The sequence below is a fragment of the Melozone crissalis genome, unplaced genomic scaffold, assembly GCF_028551555.1.
Source record: "Melozone crissalis strain CALT ecotype California unplaced genomic scaffold, PUWL_Pcris_2 ptg000018l_1, whole genome shotgun sequence".
Classification (NCBI taxonomy): domain Eukaryota; kingdom Metazoa; phylum Chordata; class Aves; order Passeriformes; family Passerellidae; genus Melozone; species Melozone crissalis.
In genome coordinates, this window is record NW_026535796.1 from 25,525,721 (window position 1) to 25,550,088 (window position 24,368).

Genomic DNA, 24,368 nt, shown 5'->3' on the forward strand with positions numbered 1-24,368 from the left:
TTGTTACTGGATTCAACCATATTCTATTCCTTGTATTGATTTCTAAGGTTATATCTTGCTCTGAGTAAGAAGAAGACATCTTTTAAAGTCTTGCAGTGAAGTTTAGCAATGTGGAAAACATTGCCATAAAATGAATAGTGGGATATCCACAAGTAGATCTAGCTGTTTGTAGGTTTCTATATAAATTAATTTTGCAATACTAGATGTCTGATTTATTATATTGTAAATTAGTTCTGATCTGTGACATGACCTTTGTTCAGTTCAATGCAGAAGAAATCACTTTACAAAAGTATTGTCATATTTTTAAATATATAAATCTTAATTTAAAAAATCTTTAATAATGTGTATATTTAAGCTCTGTAAGTATTTTTGAATGGACTCTCCTGTCAGAGTGATAAACTACGGATGTTCGTGTATGATTGGCTACAGAGTCTTAAACCACCTTCAGCCACACAGTGTGGGTTAAAACCAGTATCAGTCTCTAACCACAGCCAGTTTTCTGGAGTCACATTAAATATCAGGGTGTTAATAATGAGTATAAAACCTGGTATTAGCAAACACTAAACAGAGCTATGCATCCAGTTTTATAATGCAATTTTACTGATAACATAAGATGCTAGTGCTACTTTAATAATACTTTAAAATGTAGCTTAGAATTTATTTACCTCACTTAATAGTGTGTTTTAAAATGTAATATAGTTTTATAACTAGTGCTATTAATATCCCATAATCCATATAACCTAAATAAGGACAGGAAGAGCTTGCACACTTGCAAATATTGGGAACAAATAGGGCTTCTTTGTTGTGACAGCATAGCTTCTTTTTGAAGCTCTGACTAGTTTGTCCAGAAATTCCTTTTTTACTTTGAGGGTTTGCCATCCTCAGCTGCAAAAGCATTGTGGCACATCATAAACCACAGTATTTAGGAAAAAAATTCAGAATACCTTGCTATGTGTCATCTGTTTGCTGTTGAGTTTAGGCCACTGGAGAACACAGAGGGAATTTCAAGACTATTTGTATTTCCAAAATTATATGTATCAAGAAGAATAACCCAATGGATTTAACGACAAACACATCCCTCCTTACTCATGGTTCTGTCTAAAGTATACATTTGAAAATTCAGGATGACATTTGAGGCACATGGTGATGTTTTAATTACCGTCATCATGTCGTCACATTTCATGTCTGGTTCATCTTCATCTTCACTTTTGTTGTAGAATTTGCGGAAGAAGTTGAAAGCCACCACAGTGTACAGGTACACTACCACGGCCAGGAGTCCCACAGTGAGCACAAGCTGTGTGTGGGGACAGGACATGAAAATTGGTTTCAATATCATTTTGACAGAAGAGACATGCCTGCTTGGTGCACTGCCTCACATTTTGAAAATTAGTCATATTGTACCTTTCCCAATAGGGAAATTAATGATAGGAGTTATGTGTGTATCACCAGAGCAATTTTTTTACACTCTTTAGTTTAAAAATTTAATTATAGTAACTTAAAACACTGGATATACAATAAAAATTAAATAATAAAAATAAAACCCTTTAGATAATTTGACAATTTCAACTAGGACTTATTAGGACTTATAAGGAGTATTTTCTCTTCCAAAGCTGTTGAGCAAAGCCATTGCTAAAATGGAGAGAAAATTTTTTAGATGAGAGTAAGTAATTTTCAGTTCCTGCCTGTAAGCAAATAAAATCATTAGGGGAAAAAGTTTAGCAATTAATGAGACCAGATTATATTGTCTGTTGAAGTTGGTGTTAGAAGATGCAGCTCTGGAGAGGAGTTTACTCAAAGTTACACATTTTAAAAAATGCAACAACCAGTATTTACTCTTTGAAAGAAACATAAGAGTATTGAAGGACAAGCTGATCAATTATCACTATCTGCAGATCTGTCATCATGATCCCAAAGTGAACATTTCAATGCAGAAATCTGCAGCTGTCTTTCAGTGTTCATATTTACTTGCCAAAAAAGCAACAAGATTAGAAAAATTATTCATTGCTGGTTAAGAATGTAAAAGCCACGGTCTTGAGTTAAAACAGTTTTGTCAACTATGCTCAGTTTTGACTATGACATTTTTTAAGCAATTCATAAGGAAGATACATAAGTCATTACAATCATTAAAACTAATATGGGCTTGATCTTCCTGAAGTAAAATAAATAGTATCAAATCAGAGATTTCATTTGTTTGTGTGATGATAACACATCATCACCATGTGTGGGTATATTTGTATGCCTCTTCCAAAACATCATGTGCTATAAAATGTTTTGACAAATCTAGCAGGGCATAGGTGTGGGCTTAGAATGTATGTTACTGCATTTGAGAAGAAATAGAATGTATTTGTTTGAAATTATATTTTGGGGAATTTAGATTTCTTAAATGTGAGTTTAAAAGTAACTGTAAATCTTGCTTTTTGTTGTTATTCTAGCTAGGAATATGGGTTCTTTGGAGATCAGTGCATGATTCCCTGCAGAAATTTTAACAATTAGTTTTAGAATTACACTTTATTAAGCTGATTTCTGCATGACAAAGGGCCATAGAAGCATATTCCACAGTGCAGAATGCCCACACCTTTAAGCACATTCTTATTAGCTAGGTATTGAAATCTCAGTGCCCAAATCATTATTACTGCTTTAGCTAAGGAGGGATTGTGTATTCTTAATATCTATCACCAATCACCTCACCATTGAGGATATAGAACAAACTGGTTAGGAAGTAATTAATATTCTTATATTTTTCTAAAATTGTGTGTTTTCTATTGTGTACAACACTTTATCTGTCATCACTTGGTGGGTTTACATTGTTATAATTTCATAGGGTTTAGCATACATTAAGTGTGCTGCAGAAGATATGATCAATCCTACCATGATATAAATGAATTGCATTCCAATATTTCCTTTACAACAAGATTTTTCCAGTACTTTTACAAAATGCATTTATTTTCAAACCTTTTAATGTAGCACCTACCTGTTTGCCATTGTGAGTGACTGAAGACAAAATAGTTCGCAATGTCTTAAAACCCATAGCAATATCCAGCAGATGAGCAGCAAAGAAGAAGTTGTTGTAGTGCCCAAGGATAGACATAGTAGTGTACCAAGCTAAGTATAAGAATGACTGCAGAGAAAGTGAAAAGTGGCAGAGGGTTAACAGGTGCTGATGTGCATTATTAGATCCAGAAAATAGAGTTTTTAAGTCACTCGAGTTGTAGTAGGACGCTTTGCCTACATGGGGATTAAACAGCTGAAACTTCACCCAGCTTTTGAAAATTACCAGTGATGGAGTGGGAGGTCACCCTGCTTTTGCTGTTGAAAAATGCTGAGACCAGCTGAGACCTGACTCACCAACCCCAAAAACAGACATCACAAGGATGTGAAAAACCTGTGTATCCTGACAGCTACTGGCACTGGCAGGGATGTGGAAGGCAGGTGTTTCCTGATAGAGCAACCAATGATTGGTGGTACTAATAACTTATTTTAAGATGAATGGTGCTCTATTGAGCTAACATGACTAGCCTGGGAACAAGTGAATTCCATTCAATCACTTTATGTTGTAAAAACTCAGTCCCACTTTTTAATGGCAGGGACTTCTAGCACCCCCAGAGGTGTGTGTGGATTCTTTAATGGAATGAGAATGCTCCCCAGGGTTACTCCTTGAGGCTGAACCAAAGAAATCTGTCACTGATGTGGGCAAGTAACATAACAATAATTATTGAACTTCCTTTAAGACCATTAATTTAATAAATAAAGTACTATAATAGCCGTTTTAACCATCTATAATGTGCCTATATAATTCTGAGTAAAACATCCTTTAGTCTAATCACAAGACAGAAAAAAATACTTTAAAATGGCTGTGTAATGCAATATTATTTGTGTATGTTTGTTGAAAATAAAAGCAGATGGTGGAGGACATACATGTTTAGAGTAAATCAAAGCATATTCATCTAGGCTAACATACTCACATTATCAGTGAAAACAACTCCGAGCTTCCAAATGTGGTACTTGGTATCAATGGAGCTTAGCCTAAGAAATAAACAATTTGTGAAAAGCATAAATGTCAAAAATAAATATTGAATTCTCTATTTATAAACATACATTAGTCGTGGCACTTCAGGTTTTTTTGCTGAAGGTGGTGATATAGATTGTTCATTTTTTGAGTAGTCCAGGTACTTCATTTTTTCGGAGTATTTATTAATTCTGAGCACAATAAAGAGTTTCTAATACAACAAAACTAATGTAACAATTTTAGGAAGAATGATACTCCTATATTCCAGAGTTATGCCAAAAGTAGTGAAATGTGGAAGACAGATTGCTTAAATTGAGGAGGTAAGTGCTCTATTTAGTGTAAAATATTCCCAGAATAACCAAGAGAAAAGGTAATGCCTTCTGCAATATTCTAAATATTTTATGAGCCATTGGATGGCACACAAAGGGAAATCTCTGTTGTGCATCTTACACATTAGGAAAACCAATTCCTGTAGGAGCATAAATCACTTGGGACTGGGACAATTTCAAGCTCTCATCTTGACTTACTGACTAAGTAAGGAAAACATCTCTGAATCTGTACTAGACACCTGTTATTTAGGTATTATCAGTTTTTCAGTCCACTGGTTTATAAACTTTGTTATAAGACCTTAAAAATGCTGCATTAATTATTGTTTAAAATGAAAGAGTGACCAACTATATCAGTCAACATAAACTCACTGATTTTTTTCCTTACTTTTATAACACAACTGTGTTTTGAAACAAACAAAAAACTGTTTCATTTTACTTTCACACTAGGAAGACTCATCCATTCGAATTCTCCATCTTGAGGAAAACATCACAACAGTTTCAAAATGAAATCCATTTTTATCTTTGATGATGAAATTATTCCAACACATAATTTGTCTGTGAAATTTAGAAATCGTACCATGACACCAGTGATGCCTCTTCTGGTTCACTCTCTTCCAATGGACTAAAATCAAGGGCACTCTTGTCCAAACCCAGAAGTTCTGCAATGCGCTCTGCTCCATATAAATCTCCATACTTGTTAATAACCTAGAAGGGGAAAAACAGGTTTTGATCACAGAAACTCCTCAGTGACATTCACCTAACTCTAGACCAGTAGTTTTCAGGAATTAAAAACGAAGTCCTTCACAATTAACACTACTAGAACAGTAAGAGCTCCCAGGAAACCCGGGGAGCATAAAAAAGAAAAATAGAAGCATCAAAGGCTATTATCTGAAAGCTTATGTATAATTTTCTGTCATTTAAGCTGGCATGTTTTTCTTTTTTTAGGGCGATGAGGGGGCTTTGTATCCTAAAGATGACAATGATTGCAAATTAGACCTGCTGGCTGATTGACAGCACAAAGTTATTTCAAATGTCTGAGTCTAGGAAGGAAACTACAGCCTTCTGTCTTCCTCCTTCCTCCCACCTACACCACAGCTGCCTTTTCACTGAGATATTTAACACAACAACTTCCATAAAACAAATTCCAGTTCTCTGTTATTTCTGTATTTATGTGTACAGAAGCATATGGAGATCCAAATTGACCAAATAGTAGTTTATTGCTCTGGAAAGCATAATAGAAATATAAAAAGCCTACCTTCCGTTTCACAAATTTGTCCCAGTAATTGTTAGGGAAGGACCTACATAGATGAGGCAAAAATATTTCAAATTATTTAACTTGTTAGGGGAAAGGAAACAAAACAAAGAAAAAAAGAGAAAATGCCACATTTCTGATCATTGCAAGTTTTTTTCACTCACTGCACTTCAAATTAGGAGACTGATTTTTTTTCATGGGGACAACAGCTGTTATTAATCATAATTTACTGCAATATAATCTTTCCCCTCCAAACCCTCTTTGTTTTTCCCATTTACAAATATGACTAGCTACAAAAGGTTAGCAGGATAAATACTATCACCTGATAAGCTTAACAATTCCTTAATAGCAGGTTAGTCACTGTAATATCATTCATCTACTAAATACTTTATCACCCCTAGCCATAAAAATCAAACCAGATTTCAGAGAAAAATAGGAGAATCTTAAAGGATAATTTTTTAGTTTATTGGATTACATTTCAAACAGAGGCTGAACACTTCAGAACCAGTCAACAGTTTGCCAACAGAATTTATAAAAATCTTGAACTTGCCAAGAAAATTCAAGATCATTGGCCAATATAAAGCAAAGATATAGATATAGATATAGATATAGCTATATAGCAATATCCTGGAACTCATTCTAATGATCTTACTATCTGTCATACCCATTTTGAGGAATGCCAGTTAGCAGAAAACACTACAAAAGTTAAGATTTTTCTCTCATTATTTCCTGGAAATAACACTGAATTGAGAAAATATGCAGGAATGCAAAAGAGAAAAATAACTACTTAAACTAAAGGACAGTATTGGTAATATAAAGTCAATGCTAGCGCAAGAAAAATGAGATTCCACAACAATGTTCTGCTGGGATGTGAGGCAAACTTCCCAATGACTATGCTCCAACTTTTCCCTTTCTGAATTGGAATTCTGAATTAAATTAATCCAAATAAAGGCAAATGCTTCTAGTAACTCAAATGCATGGCATATTCTACTCCAATGCTCAGTATTATTTTTTTGCTTGATTTGTCAGGCTTTTAAGCAAAATATGTCATAGTGTAGCCAGCTTATGTCTATCTCTTACAAGAAATTCCAATAATTTGTCAGGGTACATCTTTCGTACTTTTAATTACTTTTTTTTCCCATTATAGAAAGCACATTTCAGTTTATACAGAACACTGGGCACCCTCCAGGGTACCCTCTGGTTGTACAGTACTTGTACTAAACCTTGAGACTCAGTTAACATTAGAGGGAAGGATTAACCTGCTTAAATTAGCCTTAATCTTTTGTTTAACCTCAGTAGACAGTGCAACATGCTGAGAACAGACTGTACGGCATGTCATTAGCGATAAGTTGACAGTGTATTTCATTAATTCATTCTTCTGTTTGCTGAAGATTCATTTAATGGGTATCTGGATGGGTTGCTATCAATAGTGATACAAACTGGTTGGAAAATAAGAAAGCTCTCCAGTTTCCCAATTAGCTTTGGTTGTAACTTTAATAATATGTGCTAGACCATATTGCTGAATTAAATTAGGAAAAATTCTTAATACTTAGGTGTAGGAAAACAAAGCATTGAAGAATTTCCAGTATTTTAGAAATCCTAATCATGGAAGCATAGATGGAAGGAAGAGACCTTAAAGATCACCTAGTTCCAACTCCCTGCCAGGGGCGGGGCCACCTTCCACCAGAGCAGGTTGCTCCAAGCCCCATCCAGCCTGGCCTGGAACACTTCCAGGGCCGGGGCATCAACAACTTCTCTGGGCAACCTGTTTAAGAGCCTCACTGTTATAGTAAAGAACTTCTTCCTAATAGCTAATCTAAACCTACCAGTACATTCTGAAAAGCAGCCTTTGGTCAAGGCATTTTTTCTGTGGGAAGAGAGCCGACTTGCTGTGTTTGTCTGTGCCACTCCTACAAACTGCTGCAGCTTACCGAGACTCTTAGAACCAGTATACAACCACTACAGTATTTGCCAATGCCACAACTTGGCAGATATTCCTGTCAGACCTATTTAAAATCTAGGAATGCTATTTTTCACTAGATTTACTCCTCTTGTTATGTACAAATTTTTTACCAAAGAATGGGAAAGAAATGGAGTAGAATATATGCACTGTACAAGTGAAATAATCACTGGAAAGGATGGAAGTTATCTTTTTAACAACTTTATCTTTTTAAAAGTTTCTCAACAGAGACTAATATGTGAAATGTCTTGAAAAGACATTTTGAGATAAAATATTTAATCCTTGCAAACCCCAGAAAATGAGAAGGAAGTGGAATATATGTGTTATCATAGTATTTATGAAATAAACAGATAATAGTGGATTTTGCATTAGAATCTACTACTGTAGCATCTAATATAAGGGGCTAAATGCCTTTATTTTAGATGAACTAAGTGACAGGTGGACAGGAAAGGTTCTAGATCAATGGCTAATGAGCTATAATATTATAAGCAGTTTACATGGAGTCCAGTTTTACTTACGGTGTATTGATAACAAGGCGATCCCATTGTCCTTTAATATCATCCTCAGTTGGTTGTTCAGTTATGTATAGTCCATCAAATTCCAGCTTTCTAGCCACCTCCTTTTCTCTCTTGAATACAACCAGAGGGACCTGTGAAAGTGATGGTGGCCATTTTTGTAATGGTTTATGTATTTTTGGTTCTTTGTAACACAAAAATGTGACACCAAACATCACACTAGAATCTCCCACACTAGGCAGATCAATGCCCAGGCAGCCTCTGAGCAATGGCCACCTCAGCAGTCAAGCCCCAGCCCTCCCCACACACAGCTTTTTATTGCTGAGCATGATGTTGCATGCCATGGAATATCCCACTGGTTGATTGGCTCAGCTGTGCTGGCTGTGACCCCTCCCAACATACCTGCTGAGGGATGCACAGAGTGGGTAAAGCAAAGACAGAGCCCTCACACTGTGCAAACACTGTCCAGCAATAACCACATGTGGCTGTGTTACCCTGCACCGTTTTAACCACAAATCCAAAACACACACACACTGCTAGGAAGAAAGTTAGCTCCATTTCTGCTGGCCAGAATACAGGAGGAAAACATCTACTTATTGAGCAGTGAGAATTTGTAAACAGCTAGGTACAAATACTATTTCAGCATTAGCACCACCAACCACCTTGGGACATAGCCTATGTTTAACAAACAGATTAGCAGTAAGATTAAGAACTTGCCTTTAGGCAGTAATAGCCAATCACACAGACAAAGGAGATGACAGTATGAATAACTGCTAGTGCTCTGAGAGCAGGTGCCATGTAGCCAGTACTTTCTTCTAAAACAAAAAACACCATGCCCTCCTCTTCTTCCTCTTCAGCAAAGGAGTTCCAGAGATTAGAGTCTTCCTCTACTTCATCAAGTGGCTCTTCTGTCACCTGAGAAAAATTCAAGCATGTTGAATTTGTTGAAAAATAAAAGTTTTTCCTTTAATGACAAATGATGTTTTCAAAGCCTGCTCAAAGAAGATGATAGATCATTAGCTTTAAACATTCTTCATTTGCACAGTATAAGTCTCCACATCATGTCATGTCACTGAAAAGAAAATCCAGAGAAAGAAGATACAGGCAGTTTACAAATCTCTCTAACAATGCCGTAGCAAAACTAAAACATATGAAAAAGTTATGCAAAAACTATTTCTTGGAAGAAGCAAGGATGAAAGGGTTATCTATTATGACTGAATTCTGGGTTTTTTATGTAATCTATATAGTTCCTGATTGCTCGAGTCTAAAAAGAAGCAAAATTTGAATATAATTTTCATATAATCAACAGTGTACACACTGTCCACAACTTTTTATTTCATGACTCAGTTTAGAGCTTACAAATTATGTACAGTATTTAATCAGCTGACATACTGCCCTAAATTCTTCCAATGACTAAAAACCTGCCCTTTAAAATGAAATCCCTATGGGTGCTTTTTTAACAGCTTTGTCTGAAAGCTAAAGTCTTGTTCAGTCCTGTTTGACTCCACTGACCCTTTCTTATGTGTGACAGATGGACTTGCACTGATAGACATGAACTTTTGTCCTTGCTCTTCCAAAGAATGGGTTGTCACCCACCAGACTCAAAGAAAAGCAGAAGAGAATGGGGAGAAAAGGACACTGACATAGACAAAAGCAGAATTCCACATGTATATTTGAAGTCCATCTTCTCTAACCCTGTGGGAAAGAAAGAAAGAGACAAGCAGAAAGCCCTAAACAGCCATGACATCTTTCTCCTGAAACGTGCATTCTGCCCAGTTTCCAAGAGCCTTGTATGTCCTTACCTGCCCTGCCTCTGAGAATGTAACTGTGTTACAGGAGCTGCATTTCAAGGCATTTGAGAACAGGACTCAGTTATTTCTAGACTGAATGTTCAGCCAGCTCCTTTTGTTGTTGAAGTTTTTGGTTTAAGTAACAGAATATGTAATAGAATATGTAATATTGGAAAACACAAGGTTCATCAGCTTATTACAACTTTCATTCTAGATCTAGGAGGGGAAAATCAAAAGGTCCAGATTGCAGGGTATGGATAAATCAGAACTCTTCTTACAGACTTCAGTGTGGAAAGGGGGAAAAATGAGGCTTTTATGAATGGGAATTCTCTTTATTGAATTCTAACCTGTTTCATTTCAAGGCTGTGAAGATTCATTAAAAAACTGGATTCATTAAAGAAATTTCTTTAATTGGAAATTAAAGAAAAAGAACAGGCTGCTGAGGATGTTCTACTTTGTATCATCTGGTGTTACACACCAGAACCTGAAACAACTTTATATTCAGGTGAACCTCTAAGATTAAGTTTAAACTGTGAATGTATAGCCTTCTTCATCAGTGAGCTAGACAAAAAGAGCTGTAGCCTACTATAAAAAAAAGAAGTAACTGAGAATAATCAGATTAACTGAAGTCTCTTAATATCTTGAGAACAAATTAAAGAAAAATATTTCAACAGTTTTGACATTTGAATTATTTTAGTTGATTTCAATTTTCACAGAACAAGATCAACAGTCCAAACAATAACAGACTTGTGTGATTAAATGGAAAAGTGCCTAGAAATTCAACTAAAAAGGAGAAATTAAATAAATTTCTTTTCATTCAGCCTGAATAAAATAAAAACAGAGTAGTACAAACATTAAATTATTGTATCTTCTGGTACTAACAAAAATATTTAAAGAACAATGTTATCTTACCTTGTAAAAAAGAAGAATAAAATTGATGGCAAATGCAACAAATAGAGCAAGAAACCTTAAGTTGTAAAAATTTCTTGCCAAGTAATGCTGAAAGTAAAAAATAAAAAGTAATTAAAGGTAGCCCATGAGTAATATCAAAAGAAGAAAAACAGATAGCAAGATTTTTAAAACCATAAATACATAATTGTGTTTCCTTCATAGATCATTTACAATGAGCAAGAGCATTTCTTGGCAGCCTATTCCCCTCTTTCATGATAAATGGAATTTAAATAATGGCCTTAGAATTATAAGTCAGAGAGTCTGAAACAGAAAGCGTGGAAAGATATGTTAGAATACTGCAAAAAACCTGCTTGAGAGTTTTCAGAGAACTCAACATTTCATGGTTTTAAGAACAAAGAAAAATACAAAGTAGAGTGAAAGACTCTAGAAGTTAGATTATGGAAAATAGGGAGCTCCTAAAAAGGAGCTCAAGAGCCTAATCTGTCCTGTTACAAATTACACACAGAAACACTCAATTGTATAACTCTAAAAAGTATTATAAAATCACAACAGACTGACTACAGCCAATCATCTGAACACTGATACCCAATTTTCCTTTATGACGACATTTCTCTCCTAATTATCAAAAAATGGTTCTATAAAGAAAATTCAATTATTAAAGAATTTAAGACAAACTTACAAGCATTTTTGTCTGATAAATTTCCAAAGCTTTGAAGAAGTTAGCCATAACAGCCTCTGGTTTTTCAATTTTTTGTCCATGCCTTCTCTTCTTTTTCTTAATTTTTCCCTCTTCTATCTGCTCAGATTGTACTTCCTTTGCTTTATCTTGTTTCTCACCATCTTCCATGCTAGAAGAAAGGTTAAATAAACAAAAATGCATTCATTTCAAATGAATTTGAGTTCATAAATTTTGGCTTTAAAATTTAGTTTTTATACTGTATGTAGCATTAGAGGAATTTAGTTACTAACAAAAAAACTTCAAAATTTGGGTTTCCATATGTGTGACATGATGTTGAGGCATCAATATGATTGTCTTAAAGTTCAGACCTTTATAAGATGCTTAAAAAAATTAACTTCGGCAGATAAGAGGAGAAAGATAAATGACTCTGAGGTAAATATTTAAACATGAAGCAAAATGGAAAAAAAAAGATATAATTATGTATAGCTTTTGAATCTCTTAGAATCTCTTGGACACCTTTTGTATGTCTGTGCAAAATATTTTAATCTTCTGCTACAATGTGGCTGCAGGTCCAGGCAGAAAGGATGCTCCTTAAAAGTAGGATGATGCTAAAGCAAGGTGAGTATTTTAAATATTGTTTAGCAGTCATATATAGGATGACTGGACAAAGGAATGTATCTGCTGTCAAGATCTGATAAAACAGCAATAAATAAAAATAGTTGGGTTAGTTAAATCTTGTGTTTTAATGATCCAATAAAAATTCCATGGAAATTGTAGTGGGTAGGTAGGGAAAGCAGAAAGCATAATAAGTTGCAGAGGTTTTTAAGACTGGTGCTCATTTTTAAAGGAAGTTATGGGAATTTTTAAAGAGACAATGGCCACAGACCTATACATGCATAATTGTCAAGGGCCACAAAATTGCCATTGTGTTGCCTAGTGACATGGTCTGCCATCTTTTAGTATATTTGCAAAATACTTAGGATGTACCCCTTAGTATATTTTCAAAATACTGATGAGACAAAGTGTACATAAAGTTCTTTGAATACTGAGCATTTCTTGTGTTATTTTGGCCAAATTATTTAGCATTAGGAAGTACCAAGGAGTTAAACAGGAATTTTGTAAAATTAACTTACTCAGCCTTCTCAGCTTCTGCTTTTCTTTGTGTTCCAGCTTCTTTTGCAATTTCAGATATCTGGAAAAAGTATTTTAACTGTCAAAATGGATCCATGCAGATAAAATTCTGGTAACTTTAGTTATTGTCTTCTAAGAAACAAACAAAATAATTAATAATATTTTTATAGCACTTTGCACTTTTAGTGTTTGATTTTTAAAGATAGGGAGCTCAGGCTATATTTTAACAGTGAAAAAGGTACAATTTTTTCTGTATAATGTTATCAATCTTCTAACTAGTCCAGTTGACTGAAAAACTTAAATATACACAGTGATCAGGCAAATTATGTGACCAGCTGAGGATGAAGGTAACTACACCCAGATCATATCCTGATACTAAGGTCACCCACAAAGTGGAGTTACTGATTGAAACTAGAAACAATATATCAATGTTATCATCAAAAATCTGTAAAACATTTCTGTAATTATCAGATATTACAAAACTCAATTACTTGGCTGTGATCAAGTAATGCAACTGAAAACAAATACTTAAATAACTTCTACTTACACAACGTTTTCTTCAAGCTGTTTATCTTATCTGGGCTGATGGTTCATTAAACCTTTATTGGCACACCACACAACCCTCTTAAGTGTTGTGTTTACAACTTTCCCTTGAGATAAGGAAAAACCAATGCAGAATTTTACAGATGGCTGACTGCAGCAAAGAAGCTGGGGCCTGGATGTCACACGCCTTTAGGCTGGGTGTTACAGGATCAAAGTAAACTCATTTCAAATGCAATTTGAGTATCTAATCTTCAATGGAAGTCCAAGAGATGCAGGCCCTGACTCAAAAAGAAATCTAAATTTGTCTCCATTCCCTTTTGCAAAAACCTGTCCTAACTCAATCCTCTTCTGTATTCTCTTGAAGTGCTTAGACAGCAGTTTTCTCTTGGTCCTACATTTCCAGTTAACACATATATACACTTACCTAAAGTTTCTGCCACTACTCATCTGGATGCCTATCTTCCACAAGTATATGGGAAAAGGATATAGGAAAGAATTTATTAAGTTGATCTTCCCTTGTGTATCTCACGTACACAAGGATGTCAGGTGGAACTTCACCTAGTAAACAATGGAGGTGTAACTCTCTCACAAAGAATCTCCCCTAAGATCTCTAGCTGGTGGAGGATAATTGAGAGATCATTTGATGATGCCTGGTTCTTCTAAGGGATGGAGTGGTAGAAGAATGAATAAATGCCTATTTATCATATCCATAAATGCTCTCAATTTTGTCTTTCCCAGGCTGAAGAACCTTAACTTTCTTAATTCCATACACAAGATTTGTTCCATATCTAGCTTTACCAGCTCATTGATCTTCACTGAATCTTTCCCAGTTTTGTCAGACTCTTTTTGAACTGAGGGAACCTGGTCTTCAAGACACAGATAAATTAAGATTGATGGAGCATAATAATGTGAGGGCTTCCTCTCTTCCTTTCTCAACAATTCAGAATTCCAGTTTGCTTGACTGACATTATCATTGAACTGATAATGTTGTACAACTCAGTTATATTCCCAAGATTTCATACTCAAACGGTAACAATAAGATCACAATGAAGCATTTTACAGATAAAATTATAATTTTCCTCTTGTATTGATCACTTTCCTGATTTTTATCTGTTATTTTAAGGTAACTTCACAGTTAGCTCTTGATTTTATTGCTACCAATAATTAGATTTGTCAGCAAACTGTTATGTCACTACTACTCTTCTAATTTGTGAACCCACATAACTCGGAGATTCCTGTAGAGCCTTACAGTAAAAGTAAACTCCTGAAAGGCTCCATCATATATGATTCCATAGGTTATTTTGGAGTTTCTCTGGCTATGTGGTAAATGTCCCTGACCTTATCAGTACACTTTTCCAGTATATAGACCTGATTTTGTATTTCTATACATTTGTGTGTATTTTATCATTGCAAATGCCTAAGAAAGACATAGTGACTTCTTGAAGGGAATTTTTGATTCTTACACTGCTGTTTCTGCTTTGAGCTCCACATATTCTTTATAACCACTCCTCTAGCTAGATTATGTGAGCATTTATATACACAATGTGAGATGAATAGCAATTCCTATAATACAGAATTAGTGCAAACATTGCTTTGGTAAGTTTCACTACCTAACATATCAAAGGTAAAAGCTGGATAAATTGCAAACTGACTTCACATTAATGACTCAAACTATCTGCAAAAATTACAGAGCATCTTCATCAGTAGTATAAAACACATCTGTAAGAAATGTATAAATCAAAGTAAAGCAAAGCATATTCTAAAGTGTTATTTCAGATCTGAGTTAAAATACTTACTTCAGCTATTGAAGAAAATTCTAATGTGTTTACTTATACCTGCCAAGATTCTTGTGTTAAAAGTTATTTTGAAATACCAACCACATTATATTTATGCTAAATGAGACAGAATTTTAACAGACTGCAATTTTCAAGTCCACATATAAAAATGTTTTAATAAACACACATGAAAAAAAAATGCAAAAAATGTAGTTCCATTTAGGCAAGAACCAGAATCTGGAGAAAAACATACAAATTAAGAGAAAATAATGCACTAAGAAGTTGCACAGTTTAGATTTATCTTGAAGATATCTGGAAAATATATCATAAAAAGGTGAGTTAATGATGAGAGAAAAGATGCTTTTGAATAACACGTAGAAACAGACCTGAGATGTAAAGTGAAACACAGTGCCTTCCAAATATGATAAATGAATTGGTTTTGACATTTAGTTCTGTCTATTTTTACACAGAAAAATATTCTCTTTAGTCCAGCTGAGTGGAACAAAATGTATTGTTTGTAAACCAGAAAAAGAGTAAAGAATAATTACACAATAAACATGAAACTTACAGTAAATTCAGGCCAATATATTTCAAATAATAGGAAAACAGGATACTCTAGTGCATGTACAGCATACAGAAGAACAATGTTAATGATAAGGCATTATTATGGAGATAATAAGTTGTGAAAGTAATTGAAGTATACTATGAAAAAATGGGGTATGCAGAATAAACAAGAGCATAAATAATTTAAAGCAAAAACTGTGACTAGAAATTTGCTAGCAGTTTATGTTTTGAATAAAGTCCAAATGAACAGAAACAATTTACTGCACTGAAATCTAAACACTGGGCTAAAATTTCCGGTTGGTTTTCAAATGTGTAGAGATTATAAAGTACGTTCTTACTGACAATATATATTAACCAGTTAAATATAAAATAAATCTGTTATTAAAATTCAGTAATTTATTATTATTGTAATTATAATTATTAATAATACCTTTAAAAAATACAAAAATCTCTTTAATTTACCTGTAATCTTTTTTTCTTATGAACTGTGTTTTCCAAAGGTGTTTGGATCTCAGTGCCAAGGATTTCTGCAATATCTCCAAGTCCAGCATCATGACCATGTTTTGATCCTTCTTTCTTTGTAGGAATGCCAAAAATGTCTGCAATTATGTCAGCTTCTCCCTTTTCACTCTTCACAAACTCCCCGAGTTCAGCTCTTATGCCATGCTCAGCACCTTCAGCTTTTTCTGCTTCCATAACATCATCATGGATTCCAAACTGTGTTGGATCAGGCATATCCCCTAATATTTTTGTAACTTTTATATTTTTGGCTCCTTCAACCAGGCCACCCCCAAATACAGTGCTCCAAAGAATCTGGAATATCCCCCACACTATAGAAAAGAACATTTGGAATGTCCCTACAAATAGGATCCAGAAAAAGGAGAAAAACACTTTCACCATCTCTTTTATTGTCATCTTTTTTACTTTCCTGTATTGTTTCCTAAGGTTCTTCACAGTGACCATTTTCAAAAAGTTGGCAACGTTCTTTTTCACTGCAACACAGGCCACTGCAAAAGCTGAAGCAGGTTCCAGGGACTTCTCTTCTTCCTCATCATCTCCAATATCCACTACATAGGCAGGCTCTGCCTCTTCCTCCTCCTCGGGCCTCTCAGATGAATCTGTTTCAGAGATCTGGGATGCTAACTGCATTTCAAAAATTGTGTCTTCACAGAAATTCACAAAGAGTTCCATTTTTTCTTGCTCTCCACCTTCATTTACAACATCAAATATGAACTGTCTTTTAGATTCCTTCACCTGTGGCTTCTCCCACTGCATTCTACTGGATTCACTGATTTCAAAGTAAACTCTTTCTATTTTCTTGGCCCCACCCATTATTTCAATACGGCCGAGGTATGGTTCAAAGTAATTAAGAACACTTTCTGCAGGCTCAAGTAAACTCTGAAGGCGTGGATCATTAGGCATGTGCTCTGAAAGGTTTGTAAGCAATACTACTACATTAAATCCAATGTCTTTGGCTGGTTCATGGAATCTTTCCACAAAGTCAACATAATTGAACATGTCATTTTCATCAGCTTCTGTACAGGACAGCAGGAAATCAATCTCTGACTGTATGTATTGCTTTTGAGCCTCCATTGATTTTTGAAATTCCTTCTTGGAAATGATTCCTTTACCATCTGGATCATACTCTTTGAAAGCATCTGAATTAGTCAGATCTTTTAACTTCAGGAACATGTCAAAGAACTTCAAAATCATTTCTACATTGCTAGATGATTCTACAAGCGTGTCCACCATTTGTTTTCCAATAGTTCCATTTACAACGTTACCTAAGCAGTGTGTTATAATAGAAAGTTATTTGACAGCTACATTTTAAATAATGACAATTCATATTTCTGCTGAAAACAGAACAAAAATGTTCTTAAATCTTAGTATTTTTTCTTCCAACATGCTTTTCCCTAGCAGTCCTATTTCAGGACTATGCATATTCCAGAATAACTCTTAAACAAATATGAAGAATGTCTTTTTACCCAAAGATTAAATATAGGCAATTAAAAAGCAGTTTAGAAAGATGAATGTAATAATTGTTCTTTACGCTAGGAAGTGAGAATAGTGCTTTACAATAGGAAAGGGAGATAATCATATTTGACCAAAAAGCAAAACAGGTCCAACCTTCAAGCAGTGACAAGAGCATCACTACCATATCCTTTAGTAGATCTAGCAGCTCCTTAAGTAATTCAATCTGAGCAGAGTCCTATTAAAAAACAAAAAAAAAGGACTGTAAGATTGTTTTTAATTTGTATTTATATGGAAAACTTAATAAATTTAGAGTGAAATGGTATCAAAGATGATCAGCTAAATTTCATTCACATTATTCAGCAACATTTCATTGTCATTGTATTATGATTGCTATCAGAAGTCTAATACAACATGCAACTTTGTGCAGCAGAGGTATTAACACCATAAAGTTAAGCTTTAATAAAGCATTAACGAGTACCAAAAGTGCAGGAAAGGGACAGCAGAAACAAAAAAAAAATATTGGTTGCTACACAGATCTGAAAGTATCTGTCTCAGAGGAAATCCATCCTTTTTCACTTCACTGGCAATATTTAATGGCATTATGCATTATCACTCAAAGAGGACTAGAACTGATTAGAACATGCTAAGTCTAATGTAGATTTGTGTTTGACATTAAGGCCCTAAATACTAGTTTCAAAATTCTGATTTACTTCTGTAGGGTGGGAAGAAGTCTCGTAAGTCAGAGGATAGCAGAGACACTGAATAAGAAAGGAAATTAGTCTCTGCACTGTGGCATTCAGTGCAGAGTTTGAGTGCATGGATGCATTAAGCAGAAGTCACAGAAGAACACAGAATCCTGAGGCTGTGGAGTGGGACTGTGCTCTGTACAGTGAAATGAACAGTGCCTGTGTCCCCGTGCTCTGTGTCTTTGATTAATTAACTGGATAAGTTGACCAAATATCACACTCCCTCCCTCTTTGGGTCTTTCTCAGCTTTTCTCTTGACCCACTTACGTTCAATGCTTTTAATGGTGTTTCTGCTCTGACAGATCCTCCAGTTTTGGCAAGAGAGAGCAAGGGACCAAACTGCCATGTTTGTTATCAGAAAGGTATAACTGAGCTGTAAATGTCAAGTTTGGTTTTAGTGAAGGTGAGTACACAGACAATTAACGTTGAAAATACCTGTGAAAGTTTCATTTGCATATTGGCAAACACATGAAGAAAGCCAACAACTGCATCCCACAGCCTACTATGAGCCAGACTCTGTTGATTACCTATGCAAGGGCCCTGAAAAAATTAAGAAAAACATATTTTTTATTTATGTCAAATAAACCAAAACAAATAAAAAAGAAGTTTCAGGCAGCCATGAAGCTACATGAGAAGGTTTACAAGATCTCTGGGTATCTAGTGCACAAATACCAAATTGTATCCTGTTAAATACATAGCTGTTTGCATGTTTTAGTTCTCACTTTACACTGGTCCAGTCATTCCATGTAATTTTATCAAAATTTCAAAAAATTATGTGCAAAGCATTTACAAATTGATGAAAGAACATGATCATGCTGTGTGAGCATGGAACTTCTCTGTTAGTATCTTGAGAAACACATTCTGTTTACCTGGATATATTCTGTAAGAGAATTGAATATTTGTTTGGTGACAGCCAAAGCTTTAGAAAAGTTACGTTGTCCTGATTCATCAATGACATCCTTTCCTGAATAGTACCAATAGAAGTCACTGATGGATTCCTAAGAAAAAAACAGTGTTACATTTTCTAGGTTTGAAGTCTCTATGCGGTATTTACTGCCTGCATTTGTATCACCAAAATTTAATCAGCAATTCAGATGAAATTTAGCATATCTGTGTCAATCTATTTCTCATTACAATAATATTTTTCACTCTCTTCAGAAGTGAACAATGAAAACCATTATCAAACATCTGATTCCACACAGAATTCTGAAATGTCATCTGTTTTCAAAGGAAAAAAGATACGAAAAAACTAAGAATTCTTCATTTTAGGTACCTCTTAGAGAGAATTTTCATGTTTGATTCCAAGAAAATGTGAATCTAAAGAAGTGAAGGAAAGCCAATATGTTATACTCCATTTTCATCTGTTTTTTTCTCACCTGAAGACGCAAGAGATAGTCAACAGTACTAATGATAATATTCACTGTTGTGGTGTTGCCCATTTGGGTACGTAAGTAATTTTGAAAATCTGAAATAAGAAGTGATTTGTGCTTGGTTAGTATACAAAGGAAAAAAATACATTATTTTTCTATTGTCATGGGGAATGCCTTCTTTTTAAATATCTTGTTGGATACAGATGCTTATGTTGTAGAAATTCAGCTTTAGACCCACTGTATCTATAACTGGACAACTGATATCCGGGTGATTTGGAACAGGCTTTACTAGTAATATGCTACACAACAAAATTAAATTAAGACTTAAAAAATCAAATTGAATTCTTCAATTCAAATTGTTGTCATGCCAGTTTCCCCTCAGGAAACTTAATGCATTAGAGGAAAACATTGGTTCTTATTGCACTCTGTTTAGGAACAGACTCACCACACATTTTCTACAAAATTAATTCAGTTCTCTTACCATTGTTATGCCCTTCACAGAGAAGTTGCAAAAATCTAAACAGATCTCGAGTAAATTCATCATGCTGCAAGACTTTTTCACCTTCAAAATATATAAATACAATGATTATGTGACAATTGTTATGATTAATTATGCAGAACACATAATCCTACAGTAACCTTTTAAAGTGGAATTTTAATAAAAGAATCAGTATTTAAAAGCGTTAAAGCAATTTAAAAGAAACAGACTGATAATAATGAAAAGAAAAACTGAGACAGAAAAAGCAGAGCCAAAGTATTTAGCACTCCAATGCATCCATGGTTAAAAAAACAACACTAATTTGAAAAAAAAAAAAGGCAACAGGATATATATCTAATAAGTAAATTGTTAGTCATAACTAAAATCATGCCTTAAATATGAGTGACACTTCTTTAGTAAGCATCAAACTCTTTATCCAAGCTAAACACACAACCTGCTGCAGACCATAAAGCTAAACCTAAAGATATCTGAGAAGATGCAATGAGAGATTTCTCTCTGTATTTGCAACACACTTTTGCAACAATAGTATCAAAAACTGTAAACCCAAACATACCACGCTCACGAACGATGACTGTGGATCAAAGAAAAATAACAAGAATACAAGATAAGAATATTGGAAGTTACAATATTTTTCTTAAAAATTATTGCTAAAGATAGTGTAAAAAAAATCATATTCAGAACCCAGAGCCTAGAATTACTTGTAGTAAGTTTAACAACAGAAACCTCAAGCCACAGTAAACAACAGTTCAAGTTAAAGAAGGAAGCACAAATAATGTTTGAAGCACTACTGGAATCAATTTCATTCTACTTACGAGTTCCTTCTTCAGTGACCATTCCCAGGCCTTCCGCTTTATTCTGTCTCTCAAACGCATTCAAGTCAAGAACACTTTTATTTAAAGAAAAGAAAAACAACAGCACAAACAGGAAAAAGGACTACAGTAAATAATGGAAAATAATTTTCTTCTACAAAATTTCTAGAGGCCTTCAACTACTACTCTTGACCCACAACAACATGCATCGCCTCATATTTTATTTAATACTCTTATTAAATAAATGAGCTTTGGATGAAACTAAGGGTCCAGTGTCCAATTCTGACAAGAAATGAGTCTCAGGTCATGTTTCACCATTTACCTAACTTCACTCCTGATAATGACATTCACAGTGTCATGTACAAATGAGGAGTGTAAAAGGAGCCTGAAATATTACTCTTTATGTTGATTTAAACCTACCACTAAAGGCGAATACTGCTGTTGTTTCTCTTTCACACTGTTTTCCACTAAGTTGTCACTATGACTTTTATTATGTTGTTTCTGTATATATTATTACAGAATGTTGCAATATTATAACATAACATGGTTATATTATTCAGAAAATGTATGGAATTTCTGATTCTATATGTACAAGAAAGAAATGTAATCAGAGGTTCCATCTCTTCCAAGGTCAAAAGACACTGATATCTGAATTTTGTTTTGTTAACATGGCATAGCTCAGGACATGGAATAGCAAATCATGATTCTTCTCACCACCCAGTTAGAATACTTTAATTCAAACCTCCAATAAAATTCTATCATTATCTAATTTTAGTTCAGTTAAATAGAAATGCAGTCACATATTCAATCTAGTGACATCATTAAAACCAAAAGCATTTCTTAAAGCATCATTTTATTTTCTTATAATTTCTTATCTGTTCAAGTAATTTTATCAATACCTCTTTTAATGAAGTCCTGAATAATACATATACACAATTGGTAATAATATGACAGCAGCCTGTTTGAGCAAATCCCTGCTAAAGTGTTCTACATAAATTAAAAAATGACAAGGCAGATATTACTTAATTAGGCTGCAACTATTCAACAATAATTTCTGCAATGTAGGTCACAATTCTTTCCACATTTTATCCTCTATTCATACAGCTCCTCCACTTCTAATTCCCAGTCTACTCCTTCAGAATGCTTCTGGTTCTTTTTTAAAAGGCTGAAAAATGGAGGTTGTCTACTGTAAGAGTAATCAAAAACACCAGAAATTTTCTATCTTATGCATGGGAGTCCTTTACCCCAACTAATCTGAACTGTTTTATCAAGGGAATGGACTGCTAGAGTCTCACTGGTCACATGCCAACTCTAACAAAGCTGATATATATGCAGAGGATTCACAAGAGACAGCGGTTATGCAACTCGTCAGAAATGTGCAGGAACTGAAAGCTTAGTAAAGCTCCACTGGCCTGTCTCTCCCTTAATGGTGGCTCTTCTCCATCCTTGGAACCTACCAGACAAAAACCTTGAGGGACCTAGGATCAGTAAAGGAGCCATTACATTTTACTTTTCTGTCTCTTCAAACTAAGTCTTCAAAGGCATGTGCAGTCTTTTGCTTTATTTTCTCCCTTGGAAGAATACTCAAAAAGATTAACAGGCTGTTCCTGTGATTCACAAAACTTCCCACAAGAGTTCTACAACCTGTGACTCCTGTAATTTAAATTTACTGCGTCCACCTGAACTGAGCAGTAAGCCAGTGAATATGAGTAAAACAGAACCTGTAATAATGCAACTTATGGTTTTACCTGCAGGACTGCATCAAGCCAGAGAGGCTTTGAAAAAATCCAGCATCCTTTTTCTCCTTCAGGTAGTCTAGCATTTTCTAAATGTTGTATATTTTTGAAGGGAAAAAATACAACATTAACAATATACAATAAAAAATAACTAGCAATTAATTATTAATAGTATTTATAAACTAAAATAAAATAGTAAAGGTAATAAATGCCCTTATAATTAATGATACTGAAATTATAAGAATTCAAAAGTTTCTGAATTAGTTCCTTGAAATGCAAATCACTGGCAGAAAATAATATAATTGCTCTTGCACCAAAAATACACTGACATTTCTTCACTGTTTGGCTTAAAATGAAGTGCATTAACTTAAACAACAGGATACTAAAATTGTCAAAATTTCTTGCCTCATTTATGCAAGCAAGACTCACAGTAGTTGGAAATGCATTACCTGTTGCACTATGGTGTTCCCACCATTTAGAATAGCAATACCAAGTTTCAGTGTTTCAACAACCATGGGTCCTGTATGACCTGTCAAAACAAGGATACACTCCTTAAAACCTGTAGTTATGAGCTCTTCAATCAGAAACGCAGTCTGGAAGTTTTACTTAGTGCAGTTGCTACTGGCATTTATTTTGTCTCATTAAGTGTTGTATAGAAGCTGTTTATGATAGTTCCATGATAGGTACAATGACATAACACACCTGTGTATACTTCAAAGATACCACAGAGCACTACCTTTGCTTGCACTGATCATCTGAAGGACCATCTCAGCAGCTCCACGATCATGCAAGCGAGCTTGCTGATAGAGAGTTCTCTGCTTTTCCATTTCTTTCTCCTAGGTTTGGGAACAAAATGAGAACAGACTACAGATTGGAATGGATCCAGGAAAAACAGGAAGATGAGAAATCTGAAGTTGTTGAAGACCATCTGCCTCCAAAATCCATGGGTTGTTTGACTCCAAAGTTTCAAAACACCCCATCTTTCTTTAATGTGAATAACCCAGTAAACCAGCTCACTGTGTTCAACACGCAATGTGTTATGCTAGTTTTGCATTTATTCCACTGGACATATTTAAAGTACTTCCACATTAGATTATGAGAAAGAAATGTTATTTAAACTCTCACCTCAAATGTCTTTTCTTTATCTTCGTCTCCCTCTTCTTCTTCCTGACAGCTCTTTTGATGTTAAAAACAGAAATCACAAGATCTTGCTTATTAAGAAACATAATGCCTACTTTTGCTGTACTGTTTCTACAAAATTGCCAAATAATTTTTTCAAGCAATTATTGAAGGTATTAAGAAGATTTTAAAAACATTTAATTGCAAATATTTGTGCTTATCTGCACTAAGAAGCTAATATTCCCTAACATGTGAGTATTTCAGGGTATTCATCCAACTACATACACACCCTGTAACTGCAGGCTATATAAACTTGTGCCATATCACTATATCCATGATATTTCTCTTCACAGTCAAGCTCTCATCACAAGTCAGCTGTAATCAATATGTTGCAAAAAACTGACAGATCTTTGACAGATTTCAAGTATTAACCCAAAAATCATTACCCAAAGAATGAAGATAACTAACGGGTTTAAACTGCTCAGGAGTTAATTTATATGAAAAAAAGTGTCAAGTGAAAGGAACAGGACTGCACCTACTGAAATGTTATAGTATTGCTTTAACATAGGAAATTTCTCATTATATATATATGTAAAGCTCTTAACTTCATTTGCTTCATTAAAAATATAGAAGTTATTATCAAGCAGTCCATGTGAGAA

At 34.5% G+C, this 24,368-nt stretch overlaps 1 protein-coding gene across 1 annotated transcript in view; it reads right to left on the bottom strand.

Annotated features, from left to right (window-relative positions):
- The window catches only part of RYR3 (ryanodine receptor 3), a 196,389-nt gene that overhangs the window by 5,135 nt on the left and 166,886 nt on the right, over nt 1-24,368 (bottom strand). The window contains exons 78-99 of the mRNA XM_054275545.1: nt 23,716-23,766; nt 23,327-23,426; nt 23,040-23,119; nt 22,603-22,679; nt 20,858-20,931; nt 20,599-20,616; nt 20,028-20,108; nt 19,553-19,641; nt 19,046-19,174; nt 18,612-18,716; nt 17,584-17,665; nt 15,919-17,240; nt 12,577-12,635; nt 11,444-11,612; nt 10,765-10,851; nt 8,780-8,977; nt 8,066-8,196; nt 5,591-5,633; nt 4,913-5,040; nt 3,963-4,023; nt 2,972-3,118; nt 1,160-1,294 (exon numbers count right to left, since the gene is read on the bottom strand). Coding sequence (XP_054131520.1) covers nt 1,160-1,294; nt 2,972-3,118; nt 3,963-4,023; nt 4,913-5,040; nt 5,591-5,633; nt 8,066-8,196; nt 8,780-8,977; nt 10,765-10,851; nt 11,444-11,612; nt 12,577-12,635; nt 15,919-17,240; nt 17,584-17,665; nt 18,612-18,716; nt 19,046-19,174; nt 19,553-19,641; nt 20,028-20,108; nt 20,599-20,616; nt 20,858-20,931; nt 22,603-22,679; nt 23,040-23,119; nt 23,327-23,426; nt 23,716-23,766 — 3,366 coding nt within the window. The remainder of the gene's footprint in view (nt 1-1,159; nt 1,295-2,971; nt 3,119-3,962; nt 4,024-4,912; nt 5,041-5,590; nt 5,634-8,065; nt 8,197-8,779; nt 8,978-10,764; nt 10,852-11,443; nt 11,613-12,576; nt 12,636-15,918; nt 17,241-17,583; nt 17,666-18,611; nt 18,717-19,045; nt 19,175-19,552; nt 19,642-20,027; nt 20,109-20,598; nt 20,617-20,857; nt 20,932-22,602; nt 22,680-23,039; nt 23,120-23,326; nt 23,427-23,715; nt 23,767-24,368) is intronic.